The 24,591-nt window shown below is 51.1% G+C and overlaps 1 protein-coding gene across 1 annotated transcript in view; it reads right to left on the bottom strand.

Moving 5' to 3' along the window:
* SEPTIN9 (septin 9) overlaps nucleotides 1-24,591 on the bottom strand; it is a 70,282-nt gene that overhangs the window by 43,273 nt on the left and 2,418 nt on the right. The window contains exon 2 of the mRNA XM_054393676.1: nucleotides 12,075-12,734. Within this exon, the coding sequence (XP_054249651.1) occupies nucleotides 12,075-12,734 (660 nt within the window). The remainder of the gene's footprint in view (nucleotides 1-12,074; nucleotides 12,735-24,591) is intronic.

Below are 24,591 nucleotides of genomic sequence, written 5' to 3' on the forward strand. Positions count from 1 at the left end.
GGCTTTGGCCCAGCACAATTTGGGACAGCAAAGCTTCTTCATCCCACCACTGTTCTGTGTGACCACCCTCCTTTTCCCTGCACAATGTTGCAGCCATGTGGCAAATGGTGATGGCTCCAAGGTAAATAACTATTTCTGCCCCCAAAGAATCACAGCATCTGGCCCTCAGGTCCTGCAGCCCCGACACAGCCCATCCAGCCCACCCCTCCACTCCTTCACCCCAAAACCCCAGCCTGCATGGAGCAGTGCCTGGGTCAGGGCTACTTCACCCCCCAAGCTTTAACCAGCCCCAGCACATTGGGCAAGAGCAGTGGGCACCACTGATGTATCACAGGGCTGCACACACAGCTTTCAGCCAGCTGTAACTACTTCTGGGATTTTAATCAGCTTCATCTATCTCTCCTCCAAGTTTGTCAGCCAAAACTTTCCTGGGGAAAGCCAGCCCGTGGAAAAACCTGGGAAAACAAACAGGGTGTATGCAGCCAAATCCCTAGCCCCAAGGGCTGTGCTGCTCAGGGTTTAGTGGGGTTATGAGCCCTGCTGAAAGGTGAGCATCAGCAAGTTGCCTCCCCCACCTCTCCAGGCACACAGCTGCGGGCTGAGGGTAGGACCTACCCCCTCCTGATCCTTGCTCCTGCAGAGCAGCCCAAGGCTTCCACCACCCCACACGAAAGTGTGCAGGAAAAGAAGGGGTCAAAGAGGAAGCCAGGGAGGGAGATGTTTGGAGCACAACATAATGCTCCATTCACGGTAAAGCCACCCGAGATGGCACCCACACACTCTGCTTCTGCTCCTGCAGCTGGAGCAACACCTCCCAAAGCAACTCAGGTCCCAGCACAGATGTAACAAGTCTAATTTTTCTTCCATTATAAGCGATTTTATGATTCTCACTGAGTGTTAGGAGGAAGTCAGTGCAAGTGAGCTCGGACCAGCCAAAGATGCTGCAGAGAAAAGCTCTGAACCATACCCTGCTTGCCCTGCCTGTCTCATCTTTCCACTGCAACACTGTGGGCTCCCAGCCACAACCTAGGTATGTTTTAGCCAACTGATGACACTTTCAGTAAAATTATCTAAAGCTCCATGCTCTAGCCAACACACTGAGCTTTGGAGAAGTTTTCCATAATGAGGTAGCAATCTACAGCAAGCTGAATTACATCTGAAGATGTGACACCCATGAGAGAGCTCCAACAAAGAGCTCCACAGAATCATTCCTGTCCTTCCCCACGCTGCCTACACACAAATATTCTGATTTCTTTTCTACCCTTGTGTATTTAAGGCAGCACTATTTCACACTGAGGGTGGTGAAACCTTGGCCCAGGATGCCCAGAGAGGTGGTAGATGCTCTGTCTCTGGAACTATTCAAGGTCAGATTGGATATGGCTCTAAGCAACCTGATCTAGTTGCAGATGTCCCTGCTCAGTGCAGGGGGGTGGGACTAGATGAGCTTTAAAGGACTCTTCCATTGTATGAGTCTATGATACTGTGATCTGTCCTGGACAGACGGACAGCCAGCTGCTATTCCCTGCCTAGCCAGGTAGATGGTGCTCAGCCAGCACAAAGTGGGAAAAGCTGGAATTGAGTTGCCTCTGATTAAGCCAGTAACTCAGTGTGGGATCTGCTGACAGATGTGGAAGGTCCCACTCCAGCCCCAAACAAACAGGATCGACTCTGACCCTCATCATCTGTTTTAGACTTCTGCCTTTCCCCTTGGGCTGGAAGGTGGCAAACAAACTGGTAGCAAACATTTCACCCAAAACAGTACTTCCCCAACTCCTTTTCTGCTGAAAATTCACTCTGCTGACACACTGACCCCCACCTTTGACCAGCTCTCCCCACACGTTTCCCACAAAACCAAAACACAGCAAAGCCCTGCGGAGCAGGAAACAATTTGCCCATTTTTTTCCCCCTACAAAGCTGGGGCTGAGAGATTCCAGGGGGGTACAGACAGGGCCCCTCATCCTGCCAGCAGCTGCCAAGAGCAGGCAGCAGGGGGGTACAGCCTCTCCATCCCATCACCCCAGGGTCATGCTCCTCTGCCGTGCCGGATGTAGGATGTCTAATATTTCTCCAGTTCTGTTTTAACACTCACACCATCTTGGGGGCAGGAAGCTCAAGCCATTTCCTGCAAGGCATTGCTCTGCCCTTCAAATATTTTCAGCTTTGGTGCGAGCTGTTTTAAAGCCCAGCCTGGCAGCTGGAAGTGTGAAACGAGAGGAGGGGCTCATCCAGGAAAATCCAGTTTGCAAAACTGATCCGGTCCCTGCTGCTGCAGAGCAGTAAAATAAATATTGCCCCAGGCAATACAAGGGAAAAATTAATTGTGCATGTTTAAAAATGAGAAGGAAAAGCAGAAACTCAAAACAGTGCTCTCAGTGTCCCTCCCAAGGGACACTGCTCCCCAGCAGAAGGCCATTGCTGTGTCTCCCCATGTCCCTGCAGCCTGCAGTGCTGCAGCTTTGCTCTTTTGGTGGAGCCCAAACAATGGCTTTGGTGTGCTTGCTCCTCAGATAACCATCCCATAGTCTGTACCACAAATGGGCTGAAATAATCCCAAAGAGACCCTTCCGGCTTCTCTGAGTGCAGAAGTCAAATCCTCATTCCCTGAAGCTCCACAGAGCAATTTCAAGCCCAGGTCAGTGGAGCTGAGGCCCATCCCATCACCCTTTCAGCAAGCAGCACTCACTCCTCAGCCCTATCCTTTCTCACCCTGCCCAAAGTCATGCATACAGAGGAAGGATCCAGTCCTGTGCAGCATCCTGCAGAGCTCCTTGTCCAGAGAGGAGGACCCTGATCATGCTGCCCAGGGGTTAACAGAGCAGGACCAAGATTGAAGACTTTTGTACAAAGCTTGTGCCAAGCAGAAGCAGCCGGGAAGGGGAGAGAGGAACCCTCTGCTTTCTGCTTGCTTGGAAGAAGACCAGAGCGCATTGCTGCTGGTGACACCAGCACCAGCTTTAGCCTCAACACAAGAACACAAGTTCCACAAAGTCCAACACAAACATGAGCCCTGGGGAGATACTGGACAGTGGTGGCCACATGGGGAGGCAACTGGATGGCAGCCCATCACCTGCTGCTGTCCCTGGCTGCTCCATCCCATGTGTCACATGTGAACCCTGGTTATCTCCTCTCAGGTTTCCTTCTCCAGGTGACATGCATGGACACATGGCCTTGCTACAGGGAAAGAAAGCCAAGCCCCAGGGCCCATGCAAAGGCCTTTGCTTCACTAAGCTCCCACCCACAGAGCATCTCCTTTGGAAGACTTTTCTGCCCAGGAAGTGAATCCACAAAGCAGAGAGGAAACCCCAGAGCTCGTTCAGGGCCCCGCAGGAACCCTTCACCTCCCAACCTCAGGGTGTGTGCTCCTGGGCTGTAAATAAACTTTTATTTACTACACACAGTAGGGGAAGGAGGACCCTGAGGGATGGTGGGAGGAACATCAGCTTTATGGCAGGATTTCAGATTTCGTCTGACTTCACAATGGAGTCCTGGAGACCTCAGTAGTAGCCACAAAGAGCAGGACAATACCTCTCATGTGATCACATCCCACCCAAGTCCTGCTTGTCTCAATTTCCAGGCCAAACAGGAATCTCTCTATGGCACAGCTCTGTCCAGCTCCCCTACACTCAGGACTGCCACATTTGGAGAAAGCAAGGCTGGAGAAAATTCACCTCCCACATCCCACAGAGCAACACACCCCTGAGATCCATCCTCTGCAGATGAAGCATGATGGATCTAATGCTGCCCTCCAGGACCACCTGTGTCTCCCTGCTCCCAGCACTGATGAGCTGCATTATCAGGGTCTTTTCCACACTTCAGAGCACTGAACTACCTAAAGCTTGGGCATCAACCTCAGCACTCAACTCCATCCTCTCATCTTCTCCAAGGCCACCAAAATGGGTGGACAGGGGATCCTGGGGGTGGGGTGACCCCAGGGAGAGCCTCATCAGCCTGTGAACTCAGCCTCCCACCTCCACCCCATTTATCTGCACGTTGGGCTGCAGGAGGAAGCGAGTTCAGCCAGAGTTTGTCCAAACAATTATGTTTTATCAGAAAAGCTGCTCAGATCTATTCCTTTTTCCCAGGACAAATCCGGACAAGGCCAAGGTAATCTCCATTCTCCTTCCTATCTGCACAAGATGGAAGCAGGGGAAGAGGACTTGAGGCAAAGAGCATTCAAATGCTCCACCAGTGCCTGTTCCACCTCCCTCAATGTCAGCAATCTCCATCACTCATAAATCAGCAGGCAGCATCCATCCCCACATCTGCTCCCCACACATCCAGAGTTTGCCTTCCAAATCTTCTTTTCCCCTCCAAACCACAGGTTTTCCAAATTTAGGAGAAAGCAGACTGAAGAGCAGAGTAGACTGAAGAAGGTTCTGAAACAGAAACCATTTCATAGCCTCCCTCTCCTCCTGGACAGCTGAGGACCTCTCTCTCTTTGTACAATTACTCCAGCAAGCTGCCCAGGACAGCTTCTTCCATCCTGCATGACCCCACTGTGCCTCTGCAACCTAGACCAATAATTTCCTTAACATCAGCTGAACTTTAAATGAGAAAGGAGTTGATGCAAGGACTGAACCCCAGGCATCCTGATGTTCACCAGCTCCTGGTTACAAAGGTAGAAACTGAAGCAGGTAGAGGAATTTACTGATGACAATGAGCAAGTGAACAGCAAAGACAGGAGCCTCACCAGGCTCAAAGGCCATCCAACCTTTTGTCATCTTCTCACTGTTCTCCTGTCTCCCAGTCTTTGAACTTCTGCTACAGATGGCAGTGAGCTGCCCATGAATTCCCCAAGTACATCAAGCACGTGATGGAGAATGGCAACCTCTGTGCCATAACAGCATGAGCCTGGGCACTCACCACTAGAGACTGTAACCAGGCACTCATTCTGTATTTCCATGTACCAGAGTAGCAGAGAAGGGATCAGAGGACTCCAGCAGCAGCAGAACACAGGACAACCTCCCAGGTGAGAACAAATAACAAGCAAAATAAACAAAACTTCCCATTCAGACTCAGAACGTTCAGGGGAAGCCAACACAAGCAGGGGCTGTGATGTCCCTCCAGACCTGCCATCACACATGAAGCATGCCCCAGCTTGCAGCCACACTGGAGTTGGAAGCAATGCCCTACAGTTTAAGCCTTGTGAGCTACCACACAGCTGTAACTGAGAAAGCTCCTTTCAAGAGCTTAGGTACCATTAACTTTCATCACTGCCCTCTCCTCTAGGCGCCATACCCTTTAGGATTCCTATCTAATCTTCCTCCCCTGAGATCTCCCCAAACTTAGCTTCTCTTTGAGAGAGGGAAGGAATCTCTGAGCTGCTCCATGAACAGGAGAGGGAAGAAGACAGAGACATCATAAAAACTTACAGTACTAGTGATAAGCATCAAAGACAGTCTGACCCATGCACTTAAGTAAAGGATTGTCCACAGTGACCTGTGTGCTGAAGAACCTGACACAAGGGCACCAGGTTTGCAGGGGGGCTCTCAAGCACTGTTGATAACAAGGGATTAGTGGCTTGTCCAGTTCTGTCCTGCTGCAACATCTCTTTTCACCTCTGTTTCTTTGACTCTGGAAATAACATAGGAAGGTAAAATTTGATTTGCCCAGCTGGAGATCCTCTTTACATTCAGTGGAGAATCATAAACCCTTTGAGGACACAATTCCCACCACCCTGAAGGAGACATCTAGATGATTAGCTCAAGGGCAGACATCTCAAGTGAGACAGGGTGAAAGCCATGCAGTACCTATAGATGAAGCCATGTGCAAGTAATCCCTTGGGAACACTCCCTGCAAAAGTCTTGCTCAGAGATGGACAAAGGTTGAATTCACAAAGAGACAAAAGAAGGTAGGTGCTGAGCTCTCAGTAAGTATTTTTGGACCCCTTGGAAACACTAACCAGGGACCACACTAGAGCTGCAGCATGGAAAGCCTCTGCAGACCCAGAATTGAGAGAACACTCAGGGGCTGGTAAGACCACCCAGCTCAGAAGTAATCTGGACACTGTCTCTTGGGTTGAAAAGCTAAACATAAATCCAAGGCTGTGGTCATATTTGCTTGAGCATCAACAATCTTTGAACTTTAAGCTGTTGAAAGATGCTTCATTTCACTCATTCTTCATCTCTGCTGTACAAACTGCCTTTGCTGCACAAAACCCAACCCATTTCTTCCACCCAGAAGAAAATGCAGGCAATACATGCCAAGGAGCAGCCAAACAACCAAAAATCCCCATGCTGTCACTCCTGAGCTGGCACAGCAACTTCAGATGGCTTGTAAAAATTATTTGCTTTTCAGAAATGCCTAAAAATCTGCAGAGTTATGTTGTTTGCAAAATGGTTTGGACCAGACCTTTCAGTCCAGCTTTGTCTCTCAGTATGTCTGGTACTATCTTCATGCCAAGATACATCAAAACAATTTAGGAGAGTGAAACTGTGATGTATGTGACCCTACAGAAATCCAGGGAACTTCTAGGCAGAGCCCTGTTCAGAAGACCAACAAAAGGAATGGCCCAAATTCAACAAATGTGAAGGAAAGCAGCCCTCTCCCCAAGTCCCTCCTTCAAAACCTGTAACAGATGTAAGAAAAATTGGGCCCAAAGAAGTCTGAGCACAGGCTGCAATCCAAGACCAGCTGCTTCTTCCATTTATAGCCACATTCACTTCAGCTTTGTCACAGCATCTTGGACAATACAGAAGTGGCTGTTTGTTTGCTGAAGGAGTAAAGAACACAACTGGCTTGCTGTCAAGTTATGGTTTTTGCTCACAACAGTGTTTGATCTTCTCCAAACAAAGTTATCTCTCTATAATCTCAATTCAGTTCCTCAAGTCCCCTTAACACAGTTTATAGAGTTGGCACCATATCCAGCCTATGGTGTCCCTTCAACTACTGGCCAACAGAAACATCTCAAGCAGGGACAGAGGTCTAGAAATAGTTTAGAAGAAAATGATGTCTTAACTACAGAAAGTTCATCACCATTGCCATCACTTCCCTCCCCCAGCAGACAGCAGAGAAGTCACAAAACGAGAGGCCAGGCCTTACTGCAGGAGATCAAAGCAAACTCTTTGTTTTATCTTGGTCAAGATAACAAATTTTATTTGCCTTATCAGCCTGTAGGATGATTACCCCAAATGTGAGAAAGCTTGGGGATGCCAAAGGAGTTGCTGGACGGGGAGCATGTTCCCCAGCACGACTGCCATGGGCTGCAGACACGCAGATACCACAAGATAAGCAGGGAAACTCTTGGGTCTGGTTCATACACCCCACTCACAGCCCAAGTTCCACCTCCCATCCCCTTCCAGTGTCACTTATACCCAGCAAATCCAAGGGCAGGCAGAAGTGCTCACCTGTGTTTCTTAGACCAGCAAAGGCCCCCAGGGCTGCCTGGAAGGCAGTGGCTGCCCCAGTTTGTATGCAGGGAGGTGCAGAGTCCTGCAGATGCACAGGGCTCACACCCCAAAACAACCCCGTGAGACTGCAGACAGGTATCATGCAGTTGATCACCTTCTACCTGGAACAGGAGGCTTTGACCTCTACAGAGACCTGTTCAGCCTTAGATGCTTCCTGCAAGGTTCAAGAAGCAATGCCATTGCTCCATGACCTACCCCACAGACCCAACCCAGCAGTGGAAGAGACCTGCCAGGTTGTTAAGCCCAGTGCCAGGAGGACTCTGCAGCTCAGCATCCAAGGGTTCACCCTCTCCTGGTCTCAAACCACATGAGGAAGGCAGGGGAAGTGGGAATCCTGACATTTCCTGTGGGAAACTATTCCTTTGCATAATGAATCTCCACTGGAAAGATCAGTGATTTTCCTACAGGCCCTCAGGGACCTCTAACAGCACAAAGGAATTCTCCGTGAGATTGCCCTTGGGTCTGTCTGCCTGTGCTGGAGACCAGGGAGCTGGCTGGAGCACCCCACAGGGCATCACCACCATGATGGCATCCATACCAACTGTGCCCACACACACACAAAGAAGGGGACATGTGAATGTCAACATGACTGGAGCTGAACATGATGGGAATAGTATTGCTGGGGGGCAAAGATGTGCAGCAGAAGTACCATCACCTTTACATGACCTGGCCTCCTTCCTGGCATTGTAAAGCAGGGGTGCCAAACCCCTGGAGCAGGCTGCCCACAGCAGTGGTGGAGTCACCATCCCTGCAGCAGTTTGATGTGGTGCTGAGTAGGCTTAGAGGTGATCTGGCAGTGCTGGGTTGGAGTTGATGATCTTAAAAGGTCTCTTCCAACCAAAACAATTCTATGATTCCATGACATCCTCAGTGCCCAAAACAGACCCCACAAGGAGCTGAGGTGTGCTGGCTGCTCCCTGTAGAGTCAGGGACTGATGGTACAGTGGGAGTGGGACAGAAGGAAGTGGCCAGCCCCACTGCTACCCTCCCAGCATGGGCAGGAGGCCATGCACGTGGTGCCCCAGATCACAGGACACATTCGTCTCCCCCGCACACACTCCCGCTCCTTCGTTCCAAGTCACTGGCTCTGCAGCTCTCCATTTTTCCAGATTAACTCACTTTTTGGCACCTGAGCTCACAAACTGAGGCTCTGGGTTTCCCACTCAGCCCCTCTGTTCGGTATCACAGGATGTAAACACTTCCCATTACAAACAACAACAACAAAACAGAGCCTGCCCACAGCCCAGCACCAGCGTGTCAGCTGCTCTGGAGGAGATGTTTCCCTACAGCTTTCCTCTCTGGGCACAGCTGAGCTGCAGCACAACTCAGGGAGCTGGGAACCATTAGTCACTGCAGCTCCTCTTTGTTGCAGGGAGAGAGTCACTATGTCAGTTGTCCAAATCCCAAAATCTCCCAGCTCCATCCACCAGCCCAGCCCCACAGTGGGCAGAACAGCACAGAAGAGTCACCCCAAGGCTGGGGTGGTTTTGCTTCTCCATCCCTGAGTGTCCATGGCAGGGTGCAGGCTAGAGGCTGGCTTCTGGGGACAGCAGGCTGCACCCCCACCACAGCTTTCCCATCACACAGCCAACAGATCCCTGGCTTCCAGCCTTGGCAAGGAGCTGAGGGAAGCTGAAGGTTTTCTGTTTTTTTTAGTATTTTAATTTTTTTTTTAATTTTAGCTCAGATCTAAATGACTCTCAAAAAGAAGAAGTTCTAAAGGAAAGGCTTTCCATAGGAGTCCAAGGCTGAAAAAGATTAATTGCTTTGCTCTCTTGATGCCATCCTGCAGAAACAGCAGTTCCCCTCATCTTTACCTTTACTTTTAATTGTTTGTGCCTCTTATAGAATCACAGAATCATTTTAGACCATCAAGTCCAACCATTATTCAACTCTGCCAAGTCTAGTGCTAAAGAGCTAAACTCAGTACCACATCTCTGCATCTTTCTGCCCTCTGCATACCCTCCCCTCACCTACACCTGCTGCCCAGCTCTGCTCAGATTGCTCTGGATGACTCCAGCTACAGCAATCCACATTGCCCAGTTATCCCATCACATTTCCTTGTCCCAGCTAGGGAGCACCACCACAAAGTCCAACACTGTCATCCTACTGGTGCAGTGGCACATCACACCCATGATGTGCACTCATGTCCCACATCCCTATCACCAATGGTCCATCTCAACGTCAAACCTGCAGGAGCACAGCCAATGCTCCCCAGGGTATGCAGAAAGGGCATGAAAAGGACTCAGAGAGGAGGAGCTTTTCTTGTTCTTATGCTCCACAAAGACACCTCCTGCCCTGCTCCCACCTTGAGAACCATGGCTCCAGAGCAGGCTCAGCCCACACCACCAGCCATGACAGCCAAATGAAGTTCAGTGCTGTAATTAATCCTTTCCTTTGCGGTTTGTCTGAGCTGCTGAGCTCTCAGCAATTGCCCTCTCCTTCGACCGGCCTCTTCCTGCACAACACGCTCTCCTGCATACCTCTGGCAGTGGGACAAGGGGTTAAGGGCAAGGCAGCTGAGCCCTGGCAGCTGGGGAAAGACGAGTCCCAGCACACGGATGAGGGCAGCTGGAGGCAGCTGCCTGCATCCCCTGCTCAGCTGTTTGCACTGGAGACCCACTGAGCATGGGATCGAGGGGCATCCAGTGCCACAGGAGCATCTCTCAGGTGCTCCAAACCTTGGGGGCAGGACTTCACGCCATATGTTGTGTCTGCTGCAGACATCAGGGAGCCAACATTTTCACTTGGCAGGTTCTGGTGAGGCCAGAGCTACAGTGGAGCTGGCAAGCACTAGCAATGTGCCTACACCCATTCACAGGGCTCCCTCAGGGTCCCTGCTCAGCCTTCCCAACTCCTTTGTGTGCTTACACCATTGACAAGGAGAAAGGCCATCCACCCAGCCAGCATCACCCCAGGGTGGGTGTTGTGAAGCAGGAGGAGGAGTGCTCTGAAATGGGGACCTGCACAAAAGCAGCCCAGGGCAAACTTGAATCATGCCAATGGAGCAGGTTGGAGGTGACCAGAAAGGGGGCACTGGCTCTGGCAGCAACACCAGGCTGTATGCCTGTGCCTGCAGGGAGGGAGGTAGAGCCAGAGTTCTCCCTCCCCTTACAACTTCGTCTCCTGGCTCTTCTCACAGGCACAAATTCTATAAACCCAAATAAATGACTGAAAGCCTCTTTTGTACCAGGACCAAGGACTGGCTGGCTCTGCAAGGCGGACCCCAGACAGCTGGGCTCTTGGGTAAAACTCATCCCCAGCAGCTGTCCTGGGCTTCTGGGGTTCTTTTTGGATGCAAAGAGCCCTCCCTCCTCCACTCTGGGCAGCTGAAGGATTCAGCAGCTTCGATGGCCTGCTGCTCTTAAAGTGCACAGCCATCTGCAGTTCAGAGCTTGGGAAGCTCAGAGCAGCTCAAACCCAGCAGGACAAGGCTCAGCACCGACCCACAGGACAAGATGTGCCGCTTGGGCACCACACACACAGCAGCTAGAAACAGAGAGCCCACAAGAGAGGTCCAGGCCTAACTCCAGCATTGGGCTGGGTCTTAGAGCTCAGCCATGCCCAGCTGGAAATGGACCAAGCTGCTGGAGGTGTCATCTACTCTTTAAAATCCAGCTCAGATAAGCCACATCTAAGCCATACAAACGCACAGGAAAATAAATCCACTCAAGTCTTATGGGTTCACTATCAGCTCCACTGACTCCTGATTTGATTTCAGACCACGAGCACACAACACAGCCTGGCTTGTCCACAGACCTTGCATGACCACAGGGTTGCACCCAGGGAGAGTAAACGGAGCAGGAACAGGAGATCATCCTATGGTGGAGCAAGACAAGGACACGTGGTCCAGATCCAGAGCCAGGCACGGACCTCCCAGGTCCTGGCTTGGCCACCACACATCATCCCCCCCACACAGACCCCATGGAGAGGCACAGGGTGGGGAGGTGACCGCTGCAGCCCATGCAGGAGAGAGCTCATGGGTGATGGGGAACGGAAAAATAATTAATGGGCCAGAAGCGGAAAAAAATATCTCCAAAGCTTTGGGGAGAATAAATGACAGCTGGTGGGGGAGGGAGCTGGCTTTAACAGGGGATTAATTGAAAACAAGATAGAGCTGATACACGCCAGGGCTCCAGTTTAATAGTGGCTCTGGTCCATGAAGTTATTAGACTTTGGTTCCAAGGCCAAAAAACCTCTGACTCCTGCTAATGAAGAAGCAGTTTCTGCCCCACAGCCATAACCAACAGCACTAAACAAGCCACCACAACAATGCTTCCACCACCACCTCTCCAGCACCTCAGAGGCTTTTCTAGATGTGCACAGGTAGGTGGGTCTGCACATGGGTCCTGAGCTGATGGAATTATTGCTTTCTGCCAGCACCCAGGCTTTGGGCATTTTCTTTTTTATTTCCTTACAGGCTTGACAGCATTTTTTACCCAACCTGACAGCTCCTTCAGCCAGCATGAACCCAAGGATAACAGACATGCAAGTAGACACATCTGAGCACAGATCCAACACCAGCCTTAAAAGACAACACCACTGGAGCTGCAAGAGCAGCACCCAACACTCGGTGTCCCTGTATGGCCTCTGAGCCCACAGAAAGGAGCAAAGGCAGGTCACAACCAGCACCTCACTCAAGCAGCTGCCCAGAGCTGTACTCACCTTCTTCTCTCTTTGGTGGGCTCTCCATCAGCACTGGCTGTGGCTTTGGCTCTGCCTGGGGAGGCTGGGTGGCCAAGGGAGGCTCTGAGCTCTCCGCTTGCCGTGCCGGTGGGGCTGGGACTTCAGCAGCCTTGGCTACCTGAATTTCCACGCGCTTGGTGGCCATGTCGGGCACGGGAGCGTTGGCCACCTCAGCTCTTCGTTGAGGCATCTCAGGGATCTTTGATGCCGGCGCCTCCACCCTCCGGAGACTCGGCTCCTGGGGCTTGCCGAGGATGATCTCAGTCCTCCTTGGGGTGGGCTCAGGGGGTTTGTGCCCCAGCACATCTGCTCTTTTGAGGCCAAACCTTGACAGCCCTGAGGTGGAGTTCTCCACCTGCTTGGACGTGATGTCAATGGAGATTTCTGTTCTTCTGGACACCGGCTCAGGCAGTTTGGGTCCAGAGAGCTCCACCCTCCTCAGAGAAGGCTTGGGTGATCTTTGGCCTGTGAGGTCCACATGTCGGGCAGGTAGCTCCAAATTCCTGGCACCAAGTTCCTGAAACTTCTGTGTGGAGCTGGACACGGTGGACCTAAGGAGAGGGTTTGGGGTCCGTCTTTGTGGAGTGGAGGAATTTGAAGACTGATCTACCTCCTCGACCTCAAAAGATCTTTTCAGAGCTGAAAAACATGAAAAGAGTTCAGAATTTAGTTACCACCCAGCTGAGCATCTCAAGAAGCTTACAGACGCTGCCTGAGGCTCATCACCCCCTTTCTGCTCCTCCACCCGAAGGTTCATAATCCCATTTAAAGCAGGTGGGAACTGAGGGCCAGGCTCTGCCTCTTCAGCCAAGTTATAAACCCAGTAACAAAACTGGAACCAGAGCCAGGAAATTCAACCCAGAGCAGAAACCATCCCAGTGCTGCCCTCCATCCCATCCACACACCACACAAGGCTGGAGTGAAGCAGAAGGTTCCATCACAGCACAGCCCAGCAGAGGACTTGGGGGCAGCCATCCAGCTCCTAGTGCCTCCTTTTCCCTTTCACATCCAAAGGATGCACAGATAAACACAAGCTTCCCAGTGAGGGCTGCCAGAAAAATCCAAGTTGGAAACAGGAAAAGGATCCCAGGAGAGCACCAAATCCATAGAAATGCAACAAAGGTGGCAGCCACAGAAGCTCAAATCCTTCAAAACAAACCCAGAGATCACCAGAGCCAAAGGCTGAAGTGTTTTGACCAGCATGAGACCCGGACACAAGGAAGAGGCCAACTGAAAGACCTTAGGGACATCCTAAAATCTAAACATCCTCATTTTCACTTCACCAACAGGGCCATCAGGAGGCTGAGATGGATGCAACATCAGCTTGGATGTTCTGATTTGCACTTGAGGAGGCAGCAGTCCTGCCTGCCCCCAGCCCCGGCAGCACACACAGGGTCTGTCCCTGCACCCCTGCTGCAGTGCAGCAGACACACAGCAGACTGGCACTCAGACCAGTGCCTGTCATTTGCCTCTGCCTGGCACACAGGCCCCCCTCAGCACACAGAGTTAGCAGGCTACATAAAATGAAGCCCCCATGCCCCCTGAGCTAGGAGCATGTCCAAGGAAACCTGATAGTCACTGGTGTCACACTCTCAGCTTGGGGGCAAAAAGCATTGCTGAAGGAAGCCTCCATCCATGGAGTGAGACTCCCTTCTCAGTCACACAGACAAGGGCCAGTAGCTACCTGATCGTGTCCTGGCTCATGCCTGGATATCCATGCAGCCTTTCCCACCCTACTCCAGCCAGACCTCTTAAAAAAAGTAGATGCCCTGAAGCCCATCAGCAGGGAGCCAGCCAGGTGGAAAAGAAACACTAAACTTCACGTGAAGGAGGGAAAAGCAGAGAATCACTGCTGGATCTCACCAAAATGGGCTGCTCATACCCTCCGTGCCTCATAGCACCCAGGCACAGTGTCAGGGCAGAATGAGGCACAGCCCCACGGTCCCAAGGGGGTCCCCATGGGGCAAGGCTGAGCCAGCGTGGTGACAGCCCCAGTATGATGACCAGTACAAGCATCAGTAATGAGTCCACCCACCCTTTACATCAACAGGATAATATCAGTGAGATTTAGCCCATAAAAACTTGGGCTTGAGATCACACAGGATGCAGGGGGAGAGATTGGAGCACAGCCTTCCCTTGTCCCGGGATGTCCACCCACCCTCAGCCACCCCTGGGGTGGAGCTGGAGAAGAGCCACCATGTACGTGGGAAGTAATTCCTCTACATGGGGCTGCTCCGACCCCCAAGGGCAAGGCCAGGGGGCCTGGGGACCCTCCATGGCTTGGACAAATCTGTTCACCAGAGGGAAGCCATCTGGCATGGCTGGGGCCAGCCAGTGGGACTGTCCACGTGGCAGCCATACCAGGTCTGCTCCACCAGCAAATCCCAAATGCAGCTGCTGACACAGGCTACCCCCAGCCCCAGGCAGGGCTGGCAGCAGATGCCAGATGCCTCTGTCCTGGGCAGCAGGGGCTGGGGACAGTGATAGCCCCATCCTGTGGCAGGAGCTCCAAGAGGAGCTAGTGAGATAAGGAGATAGTGATGAAAGCGAGACCCTCAGAGCTGAGAAGGCAGACAGATATTAGTGTTAGGATATGGGCTAGGGGCTGCTTTCCCTATTTGTTATTCCCACATTTTAGAGCTTTTCCCACGTCTCCATAGCTCTCAGGTCTCCACAATCCAGCTGGAGCACATACTCTTCAGCACAGACTTTTCTATGATTTTCCTTCTCCATCACACCCTTAATCCAGAAGAGAACATTTTAGCTATTTTTTCCCCAAAATTCCAAGTCTAAAACAATGCACCAGTCAAGCCCAGTCTGCATTTTGCAGGAAAACCAAGGGAGCAGAAGGCACGACTCGATGGGGAACATTTCCCTGCCTTGAGCAGAGCTGGGCAGGGAAGAGCAGTGCAGGACATGGCCCAGTCAGGCACTGCCAGCTCCTAGATGGATGAGATCTCAGTTTTGTCCACCTTAGGCCTTTAAAAACTGTTCATCACTCCTCCAGCCAGTCAGATCCGTCTCCATTTATTCCCTTCCACAAAGCAGCCTCATGACAGTTGTGTCTGGAGCAACAGTTTGAAAGTAAATGCTCCCAAGAGCCCAATAGCAAAGGAAACCCTGGCGAGGGCCATTCCTAAAGGGATTGCCACCTTCAGCAATGGTGGTCCTTGGTGGGACCAAGCACAGCTGCAGCTCCTCTGCTCAGCATCACCTCTCTCCTGCTCTGTGCGCAGTGAAGAAAAAAGGATCTCAGGAAGCAAAACAACTCTCAAAAAAGAGAAAAAGATTAAAAATAGTCTGTCCTGCCCAGAGCCAAGAAAGGAAAGCAAACAGCCTCTGCCCCAGATGACTCTCCTCCTGGCTTCCTGCAGGGAAGCTGGCGTATTCCTTACAACAACAGGAGCCAAAGGCAGGGCAACACCATGGGACCCTGCACCCCGCTCCCACCCTGCTGCTGGGGTCCCACGCTGGCAGTCGTAGCTAATGCTCCAGGTCCCCACAGGGCTCCAAGTCCACATGTCCCTGACTGCCTGGGCCAAGGTGTCCCAGCATGGAGCAGGATCTGGGAAGGCTGCAGAGTTATCCCCAACTGTGGTATTTTCCAGGGGATTGTTGGTGCTAGCAGGGCTTTCCCAGCCCCACCAGCAGCATCTGATCTGCTGGCTGGTGTCAGAGGCAGCTGGCAGGGAAGTGGCAGAGGTGCTGAGCATCACCTTCCTTCTCTTCCTCTGGTGGTGAATGCACAGTGGGGTGTGAGCTCAAAACAACATGTTACCATCAACATGTGCTTCCTTTTAACCAGTTCCAAACCAATTCAGGCTGCTCTGGCTCAATTCACCACTGCTGAAGGCAGCAGCTCCCCTCCCGCAGCAGGGAAAGCCCCAGATCCCCCCAAACGAGGTTTTCAGGGGCTTCCTTTCAGATCTTTGCCAGCTTCTGCCCACAACTACTATGCTTGGGCTGGGAACCACTCACTGAGCTGTCCCTCTGGGGCCCAGACCTTCACAAATCTCACAAGGTAGCAGCATTTGCTCAGCCTCACACAGACACAGTGCCACGGTGCAGGGCCAGCTTTAAAAAATACCAACCTTAACCCTGGCAGATGAGGGAGGCATGGGCTTTCCAAGATGTCTTGACCCAAACATCTCCCTACCAGGCAGACACTTTCGGACAAGAAATACATCCTCACCCTCAGCTCAAAGGTCCCAAAGCAAGCACAGGGTCTGAGAAGCAGCAAAATAATTGTGTGTCTTTCTGTGCTGCAACACTGGGGACGTCTGCACAGCGTGGCCATTGTGTCCTCCCAGTCACCCCATGGTCAAGCACCAGCAGGTCACACGCCACCAGTTAAAGCTGCTCTTTAGGGATCTTGCAAATGGGGAAGAGAGGCCAGAGGTCTGGTTCAAATCCCAGCAGCTCAAACAACAGCCAAGATTTCTCCACAGAAGTCACAAGCAAATGGTAGGACTGAAGCTTCCTATCAATATGCTCCTCTCTCAGAAGGCAAGTTGGAGGTCTGTTGGAGGTCCCAGCTAAGCCAAAGGTGCCCAGATGCCATGAAGGACTCTGGCTCCTGCCCAAGGACTCCACATGTCCTGGTGGGAAGACCTGGAGCTACCCAGCATGCCATCCGCTGCAGCTCATCCTGCTCCACAGCCCGGGTCCAGCATCCAGTGGGACCCAGCAGGAGGATCAATGAGGGAACATCTGCTCCTTCTTTCTTCCCTTCCTGAACAGAACAGCCAAGTAACAGTTAAGGGGATGCTTTACACAAGGAAACCTCTATGCACAGAGCTCATGAGGAGACCAAAACAAACAGCAGCGGATGCTGGCTCCTCCAGGACCCACTTCACAACCGGAGCCTTGCGCTCTGCCATGGCCGCAGTGCCCAACTGCTTCCCATTAAACATCCTCTGCCCCTCACGTGGTCCCTGTAACCCAGGGGTTACTTTTGCTTGCTTGCTTAAGCACAGAAAGCTTCTCCTGGGTTGTCTGACACATAAGAGTCTTATGGGAGCAGGGCAGGCAGGCGCCCTGATACTTCACACACACACAATGGTCCCGTTTGAGAACACTGACTTGCTCTAAACTGCTACCAGATGGTCACCTCCTGTTCCTGGGGAGGAAGGAGGGGGAGGCTGCAGGTCTCATCTTTCAAGGAGCCTTTGGAAACCCAACACAGCATTACCCTTAAAGCTTCCCAGACCCCTGTCACCAGGCAGCAGGATGCTCATAGCAGCTTTCTGGGCCAACTCTAGCACAAAGAGCTTGTTTGCCCATGTCACTGCAGGGCCACCTGGCTTTGGCTTATCCAAACCTACTGCCCATGAGAGTGTTGAATAGCTGCTGCCATCTGGAACAGTGGTGGATACATTTTAGAGGCTCACTTACAGAGACAGGTAGGATGTTCTTCATGTATCTATGAGGTGTATTGAACCTAAAGGTCATGCAGCAGAAAGAGAAAGGAGTTGAAGCCCTGCCGCAGGGTCAGAGGGGACTACCTCTATCCCATCCTCAACAACAAGGTTGTCCCAACTGCACCAAGCCCCTGAGTGGGGTTAAAAACAGGGAGTTGAGATGGGAAATTCACTGGACCATGCAGGCAGCAAACAATGCCACACTCACTGGTGGGACTTTGAGACTGCACGAACAGGTCCAAGGAATTCAGATCCCCTCTTACACCTACAGGAATGAAGGCAGGAAACTTTAAAATCACCTTTCTCAAGACTACTATCACCCAATGTGAGAGGGAAGTCAGCTGTGCTGGGTCCCTTCCCTGCACTTGCACCAGCAGGTTTCTCACCCTTCTTTTAGTAATAAACCAGCCCTGTTGCAACACAAATACATCTATGTGAACATGCACGTAACAAAAACCTGCTGCTGTGGTGTGACTCTCATACCATCCTGGGACAGGTCACAGATGGTTTCTGCACAGAAAAATCCTTTTTCTGACTTTGCAAACAGCATTCAAAAGAAGCTGCAATGGACTGCACTGTCTGACACAAATTGTACATAGATGATGGGTTGTCTGACACCTAAGAGTCTTACTGGTCTTACTCTCCTCCCAGAGGAGGACCATGGAAATGATCAGGGGTTTGAAACACCTCTGCTACAAATACAGGCTGAGGGGGCTGGGGTTGTTCAGCCTGGAGAGGAAAAGGCTCTGGGGAGACCTAATAGCAGCCTGCCAGTACCTGAAGGGGGCCTACAAGAAGGATGGAGAGCGACTGTTTGCAAAGGCCTGCAGTGACAGGACAAGGGCAAATGGCTTCAAATTAGAAAAGAGCAGATTTAGATTGCATGTTAGGAGCAGGTTCTTTACTATGAGGGAACAGGTTGCCCAGGGAGGTGGTTTGGGCCCCATCCCTGGAGGTATTCAAGGTGAGGCTCGATAGGGCTCTGGGCAGCCTGATCTAGTTGAGGATGTCCCTGCTGACTGCAGAAGGGGTTGGACTGGATGACTTTCAGAGGTCCCTTCCAACCAAGATCATCCTGTGATGGGGCTGGCAATGTGCTGGCAACATGGAGAGCCTGCCTGAACTCTACAAATGGTACCAAGTTATAGAGGAATTTTGGGGATAAATGCAAGTTCAGGGCTCTGACGTTAACCAAAGCTTTTCAGGCAGCATTTCACTCACAAGCAGCAAGCTACAAAACAGCCTGAGACTGATGTAGCAAACCCATATTTACCAGAAATGAACATGCAAAAGCAAAGTCAAGACTAAGAATAGAAAAAAACTAAAATCCATGCTCAGATTAATTCAAAATCCCAGCTTTCCAGGCCCTGTAATGCAGTTCTAGAAAGGTTTTAGCTTCGATTCTACATTACACTTGGGTTTACATAACCATTAACTCTCAGCAAAATGCTTCCAGATCAGAGCAGTGTATTTTACATCCCTTATACTTATTTCATACTTATAGAGAAAATTACATCAAATACCTGCTATCCAGCCCAGCAGATTGCATTACCCACTCTGCCACAGGCTCTCTGCAGCTTTTTTCTCTGGTCCACGCTCCAGTTTCCCTTCATAATTGGAAGAGGGAGGAGAGAAATAAATCTCTGCACTTCCCAGGGGACTGCAGATTTGGGTTTTGGTTCACTAATGTTCCTAAAACACCTTCAAATTATTACCCAAAATGCAGAAGTATGATGCAGATCGTTTTGCAGACCCCAGACTTCCCTGGTACCACACTGGGTGCAGGAAGCCAACCCCATGAGTCCCAACACCCATGAAAGGAACATGGAGAGTGACTTAGGTGGGTGACCAGCCTTGGTGGCGGGGACTGGGTGATTAAATCATTAAGTGATTAAGTCTCCACTTGAGAAGATGCTCTCATGGGTGGTGTTGCAACATTGCTGATTACAAAGCTGCAGAAAAAGATAAATCAGTAAAAGTGGCTGAAGGAGGGGCCCCATTCAGGCTCCCAGTGCTTCCTGTTGATTGCTGGTGCCAGTGCAGCCAGCTCTGCCATCTCTGTTGGAAGGGGCATCCAGCACTGCAATGCAAGAAGTTGTCCAAGCGTCCTGAAGGCTGGCAGAGAGCAGAACCCTCCCTTCTTTTCCTTGGAAAACTAAGTATGGTTTAAAAAAGAAAATTTGTCCTTTTCACATTTCCCCATATTGGCATTTCCAACCACCAGAGGAAAGACTGAAGTCCCAACCCCTGTCCTCACCACACTCCTTCCCTCTGAAACCAGTCCCACAGACCAGCATCAGCATGATGCTCTGTGCCCATGTCCTCACCTGCCATGGCTGCCAGGACCAGGACAAGCTGGAGAGCACACAATTCACCAAGACCAAGGGGCCATACAATTCTGTGATGCTTACTCAAACTGTCACCTCTGCTGCGGGGAGGATGGTGGCACAGCCTGAGATGGTCATGACCCAGCAATCCACAGGAGGCTGCCTGGTGCTGGCAGTGCCTAAATCCAGGCAGCAGGTTCATACCCCACCTCAGCTCACCCTAACTTGGCTGCCAGCAACAGGGCATCTGCTGCAGCACTAGGAGGATGCAGGGGGAGAGACCACCCTGACACCTGTGACGTCTCACCTTTTGGCATGCAAACCAGCCAGGGGTCTTGGATGGACCTCACAGCTGGGTCACCCTTCCAAAGGCGTCCCCAGGAGACCCAAGTGCTGAGCTCTGTCCAGCAACCTCACAAAAGCAATCAGGGTAAAAGCCTGAGTCAGCTTGAGTCACAGCCATCAGGAGATAAGAGCTCTCATTAATCTGAGGGAAGCTCTTCACAATAAGTTGAGGGTAACAATAAACTCCTTCACTGCCTATGGGCTACTCCTCACCAACAGCCTTAGTGCAGTAGGGAAGGGAGCAAGGAGGGCTCTCCTGCACCAGCACAGCAGGTGGGTGAAAGCTCCTGATGCCTCCATGAGTGTAGCAGACCAAGGACCAATTAATACCCTGCTGGTATGAAATGAGAGGTGGCCAGGACACAATCCTAGCCCTGTGCTGAAGGGCATGCCAGCCCACTCCTGTGCCACAGTTTCCCTGATGGCCCCTGACCCTCACCAAACAGACACATCTCCATCAGGAACTGGACTCAGACCCACTGACTCATTTCATTGGCTTCAAACAAGCTTACCCAGAATTTAGGGTCACTTGATGTGGCTTGTTGCCTCCATCTCTAAAGACCAAGAAGATGACAGAGTTCACTGAAGTAGGAGAGAGAGAGGCTGGGAAAGGGAAAGAGCCTGAGTAATAGTCCTACAAAAAGACACTGCCTTAAATAACAAGGATCACAGTCAGCAACATGAGTATCTGGAGTGATTATGGGTTCTGAAGCCTCCATTATTGTCTTTGGATTTATGACAAGTCCCAGTCCAGCCTCCTGTGGCTGCTGTCTGGGTCCTGGCTCCTGGGAAAATGGCTCCTGCAAGAGGAGGCTGCAGAACAGAAACCAAGCCAGCACCCTGACTGTGTGGCCACTGGACACCCAGAGGTGCCTGTACTCTCACTTAGCAGCAAGTTTGCTGGCACATATTGACCAAGAGATGTAGACATGGTCTCTCCAATTTATTAGGCACGATTCAACATGTTCTAGAGGTGCTTCCTACTCACACCATTATTATAAACCACCAAGAGACAATGAGCTAGGAGTAAAGCATGAGAGGGACTATATTTTACATTAGCCTCATACTAAGGGAAAGATGCTACCAAGATCCCAGAAACTGATGAATCCTTGGAAAATGGATGGTGCACACTTTCCAGAACCTTGACATACGTCCAGGCACCAGCAGTACAGTTGCATAGCCAAAAGAGCTGCCCTGGCATAAAGACTCATCCTTTCTCTGTCCCTTCCCACCCAGCCAATTCTGAAAGGTTTCTGTATGATTAGTGCAACACTGTGCTCACTTTGCCCAGGATTGATCTCTAATGGACAGCAAGAGCTCACCCATGCCAGCCAACACTGGAAACCCTCCCTGCTGACACAGAGCCAAGGACACTCTGCTCCATGCTGCAGTGGTTGCCCATCCCCAAGGACACACACACACAGAACCCAGCCTTCCTTGCAGAAAATGACTATAAACAATGACCTTTGACTGATCCTGCATCCTAACTGGGACCACAGGCTATCCCTAGAGCCCAGCTCTTATGGACAAAGAGATCCATGTCCTATGCTTCCCTTTCCCACTCCCTTATAACCTTTTTATTCCCAAGAAACTAAATATACAAAGGGGAAAAAACCCAGAATGGCAGGTCTCCACTGCTGTAACAAGGCAGATGAAATTTTTCCACACTGCTCATGAAAACCCAGTTCTGCAGGGCAAGATACGACTTCTGCTGGGGAAAACACAATTCCTCTCTTCCCACAGACACCTTCCCCCAGCTCCTGCCTCTCTTACCATATGCTGATTGGCAGGAAACTCTCATCTACCCCATCCTTTTGTCTCAGATTCAGAATCATAGAAAGGAAGAGAGGAAAAGAAGAAAAATTCTGAAGCACCTGTGGAGGAGATCAGAGACAATTTGCTGTCTTGGCTGGGTGGGCTCTACCTGGGCTGGGTTGGTGATGGAGAGTACCAAAAGAGACTAATCACAGCTGTGGGGACAGCCCAGGAAATCGAATAGGATTTGCTTCAGTCCTAGGGTTGAGAGGATCCCAGATATCATCTGAAAGACCTTTCTGCATTTCCTTTTCCAGGCACTACACCTCCGTGCACATGGGTTGGTGAGTCACAGACCCAGACTGCCAGCCCTCTCCCATGCACGTACGCCCAGGTGAGCACTCAACCCGCAAACCCTCAGGCAGGCCTTACAGAAGACACCCTCTACCCAGGTGAGATGCTTACACAAACATGGAGCACCTCCTTTCCCTTCTCACAGTGGCTCTTTGCTGTGTTGAAGTAAAGCCACATTGCCCACATAACATCCTGACCATCCCTCAGGCGTGATCCTGCTAATATTAGCAGCAGGGTTGAGTCCCAGCATCTGCAGCATGCAGGCAGCAGCTGCTCCCCATAGCAGCAGGCAGCAGACACACCAAACTCAAGCTGCCTGGGAGATGCACCACAGCCACATGTCCCAGAGACATCCTGGGCATTTGCTTGAGCAAATTTTAACGATGAGCCCAAGAGATCCATGCACATAGAAAAGTTCTGAAAACAACCCAGCTGAGGTTTTTTTTGTCTTTAATAAGCTTTTAAACCAGGACATGGAATTATAGAATGGCAGGGGTTGGAAGGAACCTCTTAAGATCATCAAGTCCATCCCCTCACCTAAAGCAGGTCACACAGGAATGAATCCAGACAGGTCTTGAACTCCACAAGTCAGGATCTCCTTGAGACAAAGTCTGTGGCTGACATAGTAGAAATACCATGCACAGGACAGTACAAGAGGTATGTGTCTGCAAAGAAAGTGTTCAGTAGTGGGGAAGAAAATAGAAATAAAATGACCAGAGAAGCTTTCCTGGCAGCACTAACACGTCCTGGCAGGGCTGGAGGCTCCCTGCCTGCAGTACCCAGCTCCATGCAGCACACAACAGCTCAGACTGCAGCAGTGCTGAGGCTCACTTGCCAGGGAACACCTGCTCCCCAAGGGAGCTGGGCTATGGGGAATGGGTAAATCAGGGCTTAAGAACCATCAACAAAGCCTGCCTCGTGGTTTCTGACAGAGGAAAGCTGCAAGCCTGCCTGTCACCCCCTCCCCCCCAAGATCTACCACACCACCCTGCCACTCCATGCACTTATCTGGACATCACATTGAATCCCACCACCCCACCCTGCTGCTCCATGCACTTCCAGCCCCACTCAGCTTTCACCATCATTCACAGCTTGCACCCACTGTGACGTTTTGTGTTTCAACACTAGAAGGAAATGAAGCTGGTGTTGACTGACAGCCTTGGCAAAGAGCACTCAGCACCACTGCTGCCAACTTGTCATCAGTGACTGCCAGCAAAAATGCACCTCAGTTACTGCTGGGACTCTGCTCAGCAGCAGCCACATCCCACCAGGATAAGGAAGCTGGAGCAGATCTCTTCTGTCTTACTACCAGGCAGTAGATCATGAGTGCAAAGTGCTTTAAATCCTTAGCAGGTAGAGAAGTACCACGTTGTGGAGCTTATAGAGTCACAGAAAGGCTGGAGTTGGAAGGGACTATAAAGATCAGCCAGTCCCAATGCCCCAGCCATGGGCAGAGACACCTTCCACCAGATCAGGTTGCTCAAAGCCCCGTTCAACCTAGCCCTGAACACTTCCAGGGAGGGGACATCCACAACATCTCTGGGCAACCCATGCCAGTGTCTCACCACTCTCAGAATAAAGAACTTTTTCTTAATATTAATCTGAATCCAATCTCTTTTAGTTTAAAACTGTTACCCCTCTTACCCTATCACTACACTCCCTAATGGAAAGTCTGTCCCACTCTTTCCTGTAGGCCCCTTTAAGTACTGAAAAGCCACAAGAAAGTCTCCTCAGAGCCTTCTCTTCCTCCAGGCTGACCAACCCCAACTCTCAGCCTGTCCTCATGGGAGGAGGTGTCCCAGCACTCTGACCTTCATGACCCTATTTCTGAGTGGAGTTATCTTTGAGTATCATCACAACCAGCCAAAGCTGTGAGCATGAGCACCCACACCTCTCTCTGCAGTCAAATATCACAGACACCCACACTCCCAGATCACCCAACCTGAGAAGATTAGGATGGTTTGGGGTTGACACATTAACACACTGCACATGTCTCCCACCACCTGGGTTGATTTACTGCTACAGGTTCCCTTCCCTGACACTCAGCAGTCCCTGTCTGAGGCTCCAAGGAGCTGAGTGACCCACAGTCCCTCCAAGCCAGGGGTGAGCTTGGAAAGTGCTGCTGCAACCTCAGCTGAAACAGCCACATGAAAACCAGCTAAAATCTATAAACCCAGGGGCAGAACTATTATGCTCTGTAAATCCTGGCAAACCACAGACCTAATAACACTCTCCCCCAGAGGAGACAGGGAAGCCCTTGCCAGTCAGGATTGATGCCCTCCCTGCAGGACCCAC

The sequence above is a fragment of the Indicator indicator genome, chromosome 29 (assembly GCF_027791375.1).
Source record: "Indicator indicator isolate 239-I01 chromosome 29, UM_Iind_1.1, whole genome shotgun sequence".
NCBI lineage: Eukaryota > Metazoa > Chordata > Aves > Piciformes > Indicatoridae > Indicator > Indicator indicator.